Source organism: Tubulanus polymorphus, chromosome 8, assembly GCF_964204645.1.
Source record: "Tubulanus polymorphus chromosome 8, tnTubPoly1.2, whole genome shotgun sequence".
Lineage (NCBI taxonomy): Eukaryota > Metazoa > Nemertea > Palaeonemertea > Tubulaniformes > Tubulanidae > Tubulanus > Tubulanus polymorphus.
In genome coordinates, this window is record NC_134032.1 from 8350091 (window position 1) to 8364117 (window position 14027).

Sequence of the window (14027 nt, forward strand, 5' to 3'; positions counted from 1 at the left end):
TCACGCCTTTTCCAACTGAGCTACTGAGGCCGCTGTTCGGGCAGGGTTGAGAAATCCATGTGGTGAAAAACGAACTAGATTTTTTGCCGGAATAATATGAATAACTATTAAACTAACACAATTAATAAATTACTGCCAAAGCTTGATCACGTTTATTTCTCCATAGATCAGAATTGTTTTAAATTCGTATATTTAAGGTTTTAATTTCGAAAGCTCGTTGAGTGGTGCCATCAAGTCAGCGATCTTAGAAATATCTTCGGCCTGAAAGACACGATTATGATACGATGTAATGGAAGTCATTCCTATGGTAAATACTGCAAGGTTGCTTCAAAGGGGGACAACAAATCATAATACGATATCAAACTTAACCAAAATATGCAACGCCATCCTCGCTTGCCGGGGTTTTACTGCCTCCCGTCGAAGCTCACGCCAACACTAACTGGTCCTGGTCGGAGTACCTTCATTGGTCTAATTACACCGGCCTAGATTTGTAGCTGATCGGCGGGAGGCAATCAAACACCAAGTGACGCATACGACGACAAAACGCATAGATGCAGTTCCACTGGGAGTTGAAATTTGACCGCCTTGTTATTACGTTATTACAACCAACGCGGATAGATGGCGCATGGGAATAAATTTCTGGCATCATCGATGACACAACAGCGATAAACGATGTGAATTGATTGAAACATTTAGCGATGATCAACGAAATAAACATGAAAATACTTACGCTTGACTTGGACATATCGATAGCCGGGTTAGGACATACACCAGGTATCGGGTGCGTACCAGCCACGGTATCTACTTTCAATGTCAAATCTACCACGCCTGGAATATAGTGTAAATATGTTCAAAGTGCCCTTTTCTGTTGTTGGTTCGGTTGGAAATCACCCCGAGATAAGATGCCGTTCTTGACTTACCCATGAAAAAGTTCTTAGCTGTAATTGTCTTCAGTTGACAAGTTTGAGCATCGAACGCCATGTCTCCGAGTATGAATGTGTGGTAGGTGATGACGCCGTTAGTTGTCGTGTTTTTAGACATATCACCTGCCAATTGTTGTTAATTATGCGTGATAAATACCAAAAAGTATCAGATAAGTGATAGTAAACTGTGATAGTGGGTGATAGTGCAGAGTTGAGAATCAGGGAACTCGCTAGCTTTTTTCCAATAGTTTCATTAGGGTTAGAAATCACTGCTGTGAGTGGTTTAGCTGGTTGACCAATGCCGAGCTTAAGTCTGAATACTAAAATTGCGTCTGAATACTAAAATTGCGTCTAAATAATGGCGTGAATCAGAATTATATCAATAAACTTACGATGAAGACATCTGTTCTTGATACCATGTTCAAAATAGTCATCTAATACTTTGAAGAGTGATGGGGATAGTAGTCCGTTCAAACATTTTCTGTTGCCTCCCGGGATAATCTGTAAATGCTAAAAAAGGGTCGCAAGCGGTCAGTACTTATTATGCGTATTGTCAAATCAGGCGCATATCCGATAGATTGTTTCCCAAGAAAAATCCATTGAATAAATGTTTGATTTCACAAAATGCCCAAACGACTGGACAGCTGTTTGGAGCCGCGGCCGAAGATAAAGAGAAGTTTTTAAACTCTTATTGCAAAAATCACGACAATGCATACGTTTTTCAATAGTTTAATATAGGAATCAAATGCGAATGTTGTGTTAATTCCTGTCTCAAAGTCAGCGTTCCAAACGTTTGTATGCAATCGTTTATTCGGTAGGTCCAGGTCAAAACTGCAAACATAAAAAGAGAATAATATAGTATATTAATTGTCGAATCTGTAATACGGATACTGTTAGCGGTCCGTAACGATAGAATAAAATGATGCGTTTTAAATATCCATTTTGATGGATATTAAATTAACATAATTTGTTTTTAATCCCAACGTAACACATTCAAGGCCTACAACTCAGATTGAAGCTGTCGCAAATACGTGGCTTTCTTCATATAAGGCCTCAATAAGCCAACATAGAATTCTTTTTTACAAATACGCACAGAACACAGAAACGCGGAATCATTTGATCTCGTAAACATTGTTTCCCGAAACCATGTTTATCGTACACTATACATATGGAAACGCTCGGAAACATGAATCTGTTTCCTTCCCGTTCGTTTGGCTTAAGAAAGACATGCTTACAATCCGTTAATCCTGAATTGTTTGATCTCGGGAAGTCTTCTAGCCAGGATACTCGTCGTTTTCATGTCGAACTCCCCGGATATCTTCAAGGGAAAGCAGCCGCACTCGTTGTTTGCTGGTGCCGCGGATATCAAACCGACCAGAAAACTAAAAAGCATAATCATCACCGCCATACTGAGGTATTCGAACGATCAGCAGAATTGTATATATCTTGACACCGAAACTAATCGTAACAGGACACACGCTGTTTTATATAGTAACTGTGTAATCATATCATTCTGGTTAAACATAGCGCAGACAAACAACAGTTTGTTCAGTTGCATAATTTCGCATCACAAGCTGTTTTTTAATCAACATCGATTATATACGAACCAATCGACGGAGATATTTGAGATGCGCGTGGGCAAAACAATGGTGTCAACGTACTTTAGGTCGTTAGATCGAATCGTATCCGGTGTTTTTCGCTGTGTTTAGGGGGAATGACCTCAAATTTCAGTTTGTTAGGAACTGAAGATGTGTATATTATTTCTTTCGTTAAATGACTTATTTCATCTGTGGTCTCCTGCAAAAAGAGTTAAGACCAGATATTCGATATACAAGAGAATAGAAATTATAAGAGAGATGAAAAAAGATATATACATTCATCCACGAAGTCACTTATTTGCGGCGTATTACTACATCACTTGGTGTAAACGCGTCGCTGTGCTGAGAGGTGCGAAAACAGCAAAATCGTTTCCAATCGAACATGAAATCATGGAATGATGTGGCAGAGCACTGATTCATTTCTTGAGGATTGACAAATTCGATGTTCACATTTTTGAATGTTTGGGGCTACAAGAACCAAGACTAAAAACGGTATCATTACCATAATAAGCTTTGTCTATTATCTATGAGAAATACACGGTCCGACCGATTAGTTTGGAATTGATTGGAGCGCATTTAATTTTGGTCAGATATCGAGGCCTACACCCACCTCACATATCAATAACTGTAACCTTCCCAAAACTAAGCCGCCAGATAACGCTGCTCAATGGGAAGTATTACTGCTAAACTTGTCAAATCAGGTCTATAATGTTTATGATTCCATCCGGTAGTATGTAAATAGTATGTTCTGTAAATAACGCTTGTTATGTCTTAAAATACGTTTTCATTTACCTCCTAAATGAATACTGTTTTTTTCTCCTCCATATACCATAGAAGTGGTTGGAGTGTAATGAATATTCGTATTCGTGTTAAAAGTATTGAGAGCAATCTGATCGAATATGTATTAAAACATGTGTGTAACTGAAGCTTTTATGCGTACATATTGTTATTGACTGCATGTTGTTTTTGTAGAACGATTTTATCTTTTATACGATATATAATCTGTATCCTAAATGTACATTTGTTGTTTGTGATGAAAGTGAAGTTTAAGTCTAGACTTCGGTCTGTCGAATATCTGGTCTTAACTCGCTGAACGGCGTAAGCCAACCTCGACGTTAAAACACGATTGCATAACTATTTCTGCTAAAGTGAGCGTTTTAGTGAGCGTTTAACCTGAACCTTTAGCTACGTCACTAAGTTGCATTAATTTATATACAGCTATGTGAATACATTACAAGGCGATGTCTGATTCGTTTCTTGTAACTTATTCGCTAGATGGCGCGAGTATACTATTGTAGTTGAAGATTATGTTTGTCTCGGAGTAAAATTTAATTGGAATGGTAACTTTGCTAAGGCAAACAACTATCTTTACGATAAAGCTATGGGAGCTATGTTTTCGATCGTTCAAAAAGGCAGACGTTTGAAATTGCCCATAGATGTCGTGTTTAAATTATTTGATATGTGTGTTGCTCTATACGGAAGCGATAAGGGGCCTCGAGATGTCGCGTTCCAACTCGACAAGTCGCCATATTTATGTCGACATATTGCGATATATCGCGTCAAGTCGACATGAATATGTTCACATAGCGTGACGTTTTCACGACAAATTTCGCTTTTTCGCCCATTTTCCACGGGACGAGTCGTCATTTGAAGACATGTCGAAATGTAAGATGAGGACACCAGCGATATGACGACTGAGTTTGAAGTCGTCATGAATATGTCGACTTGTCGCGAGGAAAGTGGTCGAGAGAACGAAATATGTCGTCAAAACGTCAACGCGATATGTCGACATGAATATGGCGACTTGTCGAGTTGGAACGCGACAACTCGAGGCCCTTTATCGCTTCCGTACGTAACCGCTCTCGCGGTCGACACACGTGGTAACGCAATCGTGTTTACTACGTCTGGATTGGCTCGCGCCATCACCTGGCGATTTGTTGTCAAGGTCGAGGTCGAGTTTGTTTATCAGCAGAGTAGACATCGTTACGTAAAATATCTGGACTACGGCAAAGTGTATACCAGTGCCACCTGGCGAATAAGTACAGCGAGAAAATCTGACTTGTTCCTTATTGGGAGATGAATTCTGAATAAGTAACGAAAATTGACCCGGTAAAGACGAAAATCTGAATAAGAAACAAGGAACAAGTTACTTGTTCCTTATTGGGACATGAATTCTCAATAAGTAACGAAAATTGAACAGGTTCCTTATTGGGAGATGAATTCTCATTAAGTAACGACAATTGAACCGGTAAAGACGAAAATCTGAATAAGGAACAAGTAACAAGTTACTTGTTCCTTATTGGGAGGTGAATTCTCAATAAGTAACGAAAATTGAACCGGTAAAGACGAAAATCTGAATAAGGAACAAGTAACAAGTTACTTGTTCCTTATTGGGAGATGAATTCTCAATAAGTAACAAGATAAATCTGAATAAGGAACAAGTAACATGTTACAATGTTCCTTATTGGGAGATGAATTCTCAATAAGTAACGGAATAAGGAATAAGGAACTAGTAATGAACTTCACTGGGGTCTCAGAGTGACATTCTGGTGACGCTCTTGGTAATTGTAACCACTGGATATACACACCTATATTGTCATTAGGAGGGTAATGGGGTTGGAATTAATATGGAAGAAATTTCGTCCATTAGTCCATTAGCCGTTTGGAAATACTGGGAGAAGAAAATGAGCAAAATTTCAGTGAATTTCGCCATTCTACTTATCGAGAATTGTCCCTGAAACGAATCGAAATTCCAGTATTTTATTCCAATTTAAAACAAGATTTGTGCAACCGAGTCCTAGGTGCCCTAAAATACCAGAGTATCTCCAGGAAGCAAACTAATTTCAAAATTCGATAAAAGGTAACTTCCGGGAAGAAAATTTGTTCGGAATCCATCTCTTGGAAGTTTAATTCCGTTACGCCTGAAATAGAAAGCAATAAAAGATTTTAAAATTTTTTTTTGGAAGCTTGGCCGATCGCATTGGGTGTTGTCGTTCATAAGAGGTCCGTAGCGTAATATTCTCATTATTATTATCATTTTTTGTATCTTTTCATAAAAATAGTCCCTATCCTGCAGTTTGTCCTACATTTAAAATGATTCTATTCGTCAGAAAGTGGCAGCGTCAATCCGCGTAGTGTAATGGACAAAGTTCCAGACGTTTCCAATTATTTCTAACATTAATATGAACGAACGTAATCCATGAATTTGAAAATATATTTTCAACCGACACACATTATGCAGTTATCATTTAGTCAGAAGTTATAAACTTGAATTATATATTTTTCATACAAATCATACGAAAGTATCGGACCGATGTAAGAAATGAAACCTAATCATGTTGCGACATGTCATTGTGTCAGATTATTATTACCCTGTACCACACGGCACCAATCCCTTTTACATTCATACACTGACGGCTTTTCGCTGACCCATCTTCTACACAACACCGTGAATTCAGACACCTTGCGAAATGCGGACACGTATATGAAGCCACATATTCAGAGATAAGAACAGAACGCATGACTTGGCCGCACTATAGCTCAGTCTACTACCAACCACGACAACCTGTGGACATGCGGCACCTGTTCGACATCCATTGTTCCTCCAACATCATGAAATTCGACTCAGCAAAATAACTTCGACGCTAAACGTAAGTAATTTTTAGCCCACTTGGGACTTTAGTCGGGCTATTGCGTTCACTTTTCATCCGTCGTCCGTCCGTCATTCCGTAGACGGAATCCAGTTATTTTGGGAAGTTTTGAAGACGCTTCGAGGTAATGTCTTGATATTTGGTTTGTACGTGTATCTACCCTAGACACATCTTTAGCTCAAAAACTGGCCCTGAGTGATTCAAGATGGCCGACTGGCAGCGATTGTTGTTCGCCAAAATCGGCACTTTTTACACATTTTCGAAGTTTTCGAGGGAAATTTTGAAGACACTTTTATCAATTACCTTGATCGTTCGAATATATTTGTATCCCAAGGGCCCATCAGCATGAGAAAAATTGGGTCGATCTGTCTCAAGATGGCTGTCCTGTGACCTTTTTTTACCCAAAAATGTCAATTTTGGCCTGAATTCTGAGCCCTGTAGCTTCCTAATGGTTCGCCATTTTTCATTCGAATTTGTGATGGGTAGGAAAGGGATATTTTATACCCGAGATTTGGTATATGTGATCACGCAATTATGACGCAATCCTGGCAGCCATCTTGGTGTCATCAGTACTCATTCATAGGTGAAAAAAATTTTTTCCACATTATATTGATACTTAAGCATATTTTTTACCACAATCAATTGGAAAGTTGTAGCATGACATGGTCTATAATCGCGGTGACTTTCAAGGTCATTGGTTTTTGTATGTGGCCACCAGGGGGTGTTGAACAATGCAATAACTTAGTATTTCTATATTTTTTTCGTACCTATGACTATTTTGTTACCACAATCAATTGGAAAGTTGTAGCTCATGACATGATCTATGAATGTGGTGAGTTTCGATGACATTAGTTATTCTATATGGTCACTAGGGGGCATTGAATAGTAGAATAACTTAGTATTTCCTTATTATATTGGGACCTAGGCGTATTTTGTTACCATGATCAATTGCAAAGTTGTAGCTCAGTACATGTTCTATGATTATGGTGAGTTCCAAGGACATTGGCCTTCGCATATGGTCACCAAGGGGCTTGAATAGTAGAATAACTTAGTATTTCCATATTGCATTGGTAACTAGGCATATTTTGTTATCACAATTACAAAATTGTAGCTGCTGACATGTTCTATGATTGTGGTGAGTTTCAAGGTCATTGAATTTTTCAAGGTCATTGGATGGGGGGGCGTTAAATATTGAAATAGTTAGATTGTTGAGCATCTGAAACCACTTCCCAAGTGGACATGGTGTCCCTGGATCCCTGTCGGTTGAATTAGAACCAGTTTCCTGACCCATTCGAAATACTGGTGTCCAGTTGAAAAAACAGTGAAATTGAAAGTTTCCTTGAAAATCTCCGATCAATAGACTGTGAAAGTTATCTCTGGAGATAAGATATGCAGAGAAGCCGTGCTTACCTGGTAATGATTCGATAAAACGTAGAGACGTATCCTAGTATGTTATAGGTAAACTAGTTTATTTAGGATACGAGCTTTTGATACTAATGCATAGTCACTTATTACACACAATACAATGATGGACAACAATCCTTTGAGTGTTTCTACACGTGAAGCCTAGTAAACTGAGCAGTCACTTCGTTATTAGAATCAAACACAATTTGTGTTCTCTTGACTAGTATTTCCAGAACTCAACCTGGTTTACATTGTACGGTCAAGCTCAAATCTCTTTTTTGTTACAAACAAATGGTCAGTAAACTTCATGATTTGTAGACCAATCGGCGATAACAATAAGCCTCTGGTCGAAGTTGATACTGACGTTTATGGATTACGAAATCATTGAAGATAGGCAGCTGAAAGCCAGACAGACACAGACACATTCGATTGACTCCCGCTGCTAAACAGTGTATGATATTGCACGGAGGGTAGGGCATCTTAACCCTTCAAGGGATTCGAACTCACTACGCTAAAGCCATTCCCCAAATCCCTTGACCTCACGAGTCGTTGGAATCGTAACTAGCCGACTAGAATCCGGTCGTACCAAATACAGCGCTTGTAATATTAGGCTCCTGTTGGAATTCTCGGACCAATCAGCGAACGTTTTACTGAACAAGAAAGTATCGATGTATGACGTCATGTGCAAAAGCGCCGGTAACGAAATCATGCGTCGTGAGGCCAGGGGGCTGGTGGAAGCGAGTTCGGGGAGCAATACCGGGTCCCAGGCAAGCGAGGAGGGGGGTTAGGTGAATAGAACGTTGTGACGATATCTACCATGTCGAAAATTACCCGTTTCCAATAGATCTGGCTTCAATAAAATCCCTATTTAGTGCGATCGTACGAACAACACTAATGGAAACTATGAATAAAGTCTCCATTTTCAGCCGATAAAATCAAACAGAAATACGTAAGAAAAAATATGCTTCGGTTTCGATCCATTCACCTACTGCTCACCAGACCAGCTCGTTACCTGCTGCGCTATTGGGTCTATTCAATCGTTATTCAATTCCGGACCGATGTTAGTCTGAATCCGTGATTTACGGTTGAGTTTGACGCTCCGGTAATTTGTAGTCATTTCGGGATGTATTTTATCAATGGATGACGATTCTTTGCGTTATTCTTGTCGCTGTTTAGACCCGGTAATTACGCGGGATTAATTCATAATACATTACTATTGTTGTGACATAGGCATTTTAATCAATTTAACTACGTATCACTTTCTGCTAATACGCTATCTCAAGCTCGTGGGACAATTCCTGCTGGTTAGTAATTATAGAATAATTAAAAGCTTTATGTTCAAACCCGGAATTGGATAAGATAAATTTCTAGAATAAATGCACGGTACTCCCGGGGAAAAACGGAGAGGGAGAGCAACATTGGCGGCATCTACCAGAGCAGAGGCAGCGTACCAAGCAGGGTAAGGGTGATATGATATTGTCAGTTGTCATTTGTTTAAGTTTCCTGCAATAGAACCCTTGCATCATCTTATCAACCTGAGATTAGTTGTTGGTTATGTTTGGTCTCTGGTTTCTATATCGCCGTGCAGGACAGGAGGGGAAGTGCATACGTCACGAACAAGAACAGCGGCGCTCTCCCACAGCAATTTCGGGCTTCCCCCTCCAGGTCGCACGACACTATACACAAATTACGTCTATAAGCTATTAGTGGTCAAATCCGAGAGGAGTTTTTGGCTGGAAAGTGGAAAAGAAATAATGATAATAATCAAGAGAATTACAAGAGGGTTTCTGCGAGAGCAGCAGAAACCCTAATAATCACGAGAATAACATCTGTATCTGGCGAAAGGTAAACATTTTGATGAATGAATATTTTCTATACGTGGAACTGCAACTATTTAATAGGGAATTTGTACTCTTACTAAAAGAGTAGTCAAAGTCAATAGTAAACACAGAACTTAAAATGTCTATTGGTGTTCTGCACCACGGATGGAACGACACATCTTATTGGTATTACTTCGAAAAACGTCACCGACGAAATTTAATCATGGATTTTTCTACATAGTTTAATAGTCAAAATGTATCTTATAATTTATCTGTAAAATACGATATTCATGTGATAGCCGGCATGAGTAGAGATATGTTGTTTGTCTTGCCTTAGGCAAGGCATTCAAATCCACATTTGTTACTGGACAGACGTAGAACCTTGTATCGCTGAAGTGCAGATCAGGAACTACAATCTCCACAGGGAGATTAAGATGAAAGTCTATGCTAGTTAAGGTCCGGGGTAATAATAATCTTCGTGGAGCGCCTATGAACATGGTCGTCGTCGTCGTTGGAGTTATCATCATAGTCTGGATAGTTTATTGTTAATTTTGCAGTCTGTCACAGTTTGGATCACATCTTCTCAGATCTCAGATCATTACTCGTGTTTATTATCTAATAAACACTTAGTCAGGGAGAGAGTTGTAATTAGTCAGATAGACCGTATAAGTCTTGAGGCTTGATCACAACCGATCACAACCGATAAGGGCAAACCCTTAAAGAATCAATATTCACTGCGCATCGCATCGAAAGATAGTAAATGTAGTTACGTTCTCCTCAAAACAGGATTGCTACCGATAGAAGGCGCAACTTTCTGTATAGTCTGTCTCTACAAATATTAGGACGGTATCAACTGGTCGACCAACACGAAAATGCAACTTTCTGGTGATCGTGAATACCGACGAGAACGCAGCGGCTCACGTCTTCAAATTCGTTTCAAACAAGTAACAGCCTGATTGTTGATTTATTCACTAGCAGTTATATTGAATGTAATTACCGTAAAGTCCGTTATCTTATTGGTTCAGATTCATAATCGGATATGTCTCAAACCACCCCAAGTATATCCCATTATGAACCATTAGCCCGAACGATTGGGTTGCGAAGCACATAATTCGGCGTAACATATCAACAATCAATATCACTGCTACAGGATCACGATTTTTTGCAACCTATATTGAAGAAAATACATGATATCGAAATATAATTTTGAAATGAAACATTTTCTCACTTAAATTGATCCCCCACCCCGAATGTAGGCGCGCTAAGGATCGTGTTGATGAGGATGGTAGTTGGCCCTCATTTGTGTCGATCACTCGGATCAACAAACATATTATTTATTTATATTAATTATGAATTCTTGTGAAATTGTGTATCTTTTCAGTTGTTACTCACCATCCGCAAATGATGCGGCACTGACCACAATCAATACAATTGTTAATACGCATGAGCATTAATGGCATGAGCAAGTAATTTCATCATCGTCTAGAATTTAAATAAAATAGATTAGCAATTAGGAGTTTTGGGAAATTGTTAATTCCGGTTATTTAACAGTTTTTGAGAGGCTGTAAAGGAATAAGTATTTTTGCAGATATTTACGAGGTTTGGAGTGATGCTGCTTTAGAATAAACAACTGATGATAGATATAACGCAAAGCACCGATAACGAGTTTTCTGCATTGTTGGTTTGAATGCTGTGCTTTGACGCGCAAGTTCGTTAAGATCATAATATATGTAACGGTGGGGGTCAATGAAATAGTCGACCTGGCTTTATTCATCACTTGAGGGATCCGCTAAAAATGACGATTTGTCCAATTAACGAAAAAGGTGCATCTTGACTTCCTGATTCGTATCACCAGTCTTTGTTCATTAAGAGAACCTGCGTGTAATCATGAGATGTGTCCAGTGAATATGCATGTGTCATTGTATATTGTTTCATCGACAATCAATGTTTGATGATGAATTATTAAAACTTGAATATTTCATCACTGGCTTACCTTTTTCGCTTCTTCCAGCTTATTCAATTTTCGAAATGAAAATATCTCGTTTTCCAGAACAGTCTACGAATTACTAAAACATATGGCAAGCGACATTTCATATGCTTCAAGTTCGAAATGAAAATATTCCAATGATTTTACAGCTGAATATTGATTGACACTCATATCGATGTTTTCTGAAACTCGATCCATACGATTGATTTCTGCTTTAAAACCCCCTTTTTCCAACATGCTATTCATAGTTTTAAAGCTGAAACTAGATTATGGATTCCCGATGTCAGAATATTAAACCTATTCAAATTAAAAGCTAACATGAAAATATAGCTGCATACCAGCGGTAACGGGTTAATCCCCTTAAAACCTCTAGGCTTGATATGTAAATCAAATATAGTAGCACTAACCTACAGTTAAAAGAATATTTTTGACACTATTAGACTACGCATAACCAAATATCCTTCGAATGGTGAAGCTGTCTTAATTTGAGGTCTTAACTATAACACCAATAATCGATCAATTATGGTCAATCAAATGAATCCTTGGCTTCAAACCTGAGACAAACTATATTCTAACGGGGCTCATTTTTCAATCAAGATGGTAGGTTATTCAGTTATGTTGATCAAGTAACAAACATCGTTAATGGCTATGGACAGCTATATTGTTTTCTATAGCCTCTGACAGCAATAACAGTTCGGAACAAGGCTCAAATTCTGACTTCTTTTCCGAAGTGGTTTGAATTGAACCCGTGCCCAATCCATTTTCCATAGTGCCACTTTTGAATAGATAGAGTGTAGAATGAATATTAATTCGCCTGTTCATTATTTTGTCTGTTATGTACTGCGCTGCCAACCACGATGATAATTCGATAAGAGAATTCAGTGACCAGACCTTTAAGTGTGACAGGTGACTGGTATACATCTATTAGCTCATCGATTCACGATGATAATTTATCCAGTGGAATTTGCTCTCTAACCAGACCCACATGTATTTGCTCATCGATTCACGATGATTATTTAACGAGTAGAAATTTCAGTAACCGCATCCTTAAGTGCAACAGGTGACTGGTATACATGTATTTGCTCATCGACTCTCGATGGATATTTAACAAGCAAAAATTTCAGTAACCAGATCGTTAGGTGCTGCAGGTGACTAAATAGTTTTCTGCTGTAATCTATTCAACGACGAACAATAAACTACGTCTTCAATAGACCATACTCTAGACCATGCCATTTGGTATGGTAATGTACTAGTACTATTCCTTCATTCTTAGTAGAAATCTTAAGCTCAATAAAATAATTCATAACCATTTCTTTGAACTAAGGTTATGCAAAATTTTGATTCCAAGCTTATATGAAGTTTGCTGTAACATGCCGTCTTTGGTTTACTCGTAATTGTCGCCGTGGTTACGAAGTGCAACTATGGTGACTTCTATCACGTTCACAAACTTTCGCAATTCTGTCGTATCGTAAGACTAAATCGGTTTTGATCCTCGAATCGCCTCCAGGTGTTTTGTAATCATTCGATGGTTTCCTCCATATTCCCGTTCTAATCAACCAATTGTAGTCCGGTAGGTGGGTTCACTGAATCTCCGAACTATATCTTTGGTTTCTCCTTCCAGACAGCAGATGGTCCAAATCCCTCATCATATCATAATGTCGTTTGGTGGGGATTGAAACACGCGATATCTGTACTCGATTCATTTTGGCCGGTGCTGGCTCTGCACGTAAATAATCAATCGCAATTGCTGGATTTCTTAGTCACAGGAGTTTTGTTCCAGTCCCCGAAACTTGGGAATAGTCTCTTTCTATTTCTTTGAACCATTGTTCTAATTCGTGGACTTAGTATCTTAAAGCTCCGTCGTTAGTTCTGACATTTCCATAAACGTTCCATATTCTACATCTACGTCTAGCAATCGATTTTTTGATCTGTTGAGGTTCAGTCTTATGGGCCTCGTTAAGTAGTACTTTTTCTAAGTATTACCACCGTTTATTAACTTTTAGTAATTAATCGCCAATCTGGTTTTTTAATCCGACTCGATGGGCCAATTAATAATGTTCCGACAAATCCGAATAGAACTATATAAAACTGAATTTTTTCTTGATGAAATCAGACTTTCATTCTTCCACCAATCAAGTACTTTTTTCACCGAATCAAGTACTTTGATATCTACAAATATTCGGTGGGCCAAAAAATTATCCACTAGGTATTATGTGTCCCATGTTCACTTCCCAAGATTTCTGTCACTGCCAACTTGGCCATTCACAATGAACAAATTACATTATTGACAAAGTTCAAGAATTCAAAAGACTGATCGCCAAATATTGTCTATTATTGGAATAAATTTGCATAGTTTGATCACTACAAAATATTTCAGTATGGGGAATGATGCATAGTTCAGTATATATTTCAGTATGGGGAATGATGCATAGTTCAGTATATATGATAAACTATGCTAAGTTCCCCACACTGAAATATTTAAAGTGATCAAACTATTTTGAAAACCTGTTAAGTTTTAGAATTATCACAATAATTTCAATATGCAAAATGCCGAATTGCTTATATAGTCAACTCAAATTCTAACCGATGAAAATGATAGCTGGCTTCATCACTCGCATTTGTGATGTTATGAATGTGGCCAGTGC

At 38.4% G+C, this 14027-nt stretch overlaps 1 protein-coding gene and 1 long non-coding RNA gene across 2 annotated transcripts; one reads left to right on the forward strand and one right to left on the reverse strand.

Annotated features, from left to right (window-relative positions):
- Positions 1 to 130: 130 nt before the first annotated feature.
- Positions 131 to 2426, reverse strand: LOC141909858 (uncharacterized). Its single transcript, XM_074800514.1, has 6 exons — positions 2159 to 2426; positions 1640 to 1754; positions 1316 to 1433; positions 921 to 1046; positions 731 to 828; positions 131 to 261 (listed from the first exon to the last, which is right to left on the reverse strand). The coding sequence occupies exons 1-6, from the start codon at positions 2329 to 2331 to the stop codon at positions 193 to 195; spliced, it is 699 nt and encodes a 232-aa protein (XP_074656615.1). The 5' UTR covers positions 2332 to 2426; the 3' UTR covers positions 131 to 192.
- A 3646-nt stretch (positions 2427 to 6072) lies between these two features.
- LOC141910205 (uncharacterized) lies at positions 6073 to 11293 on the forward strand. The gene is made up of 3 exons (XR_012619866.1): positions 6073 to 6171; positions 10182 to 10339; positions 10777 to 11293. It is a non-coding gene; the product is annotated as an uncharacterized LOC141910205 (long non-coding RNA).
- The last annotated feature ends 2734 nt before the right edge of the window (positions 11294 to 14027 follow it).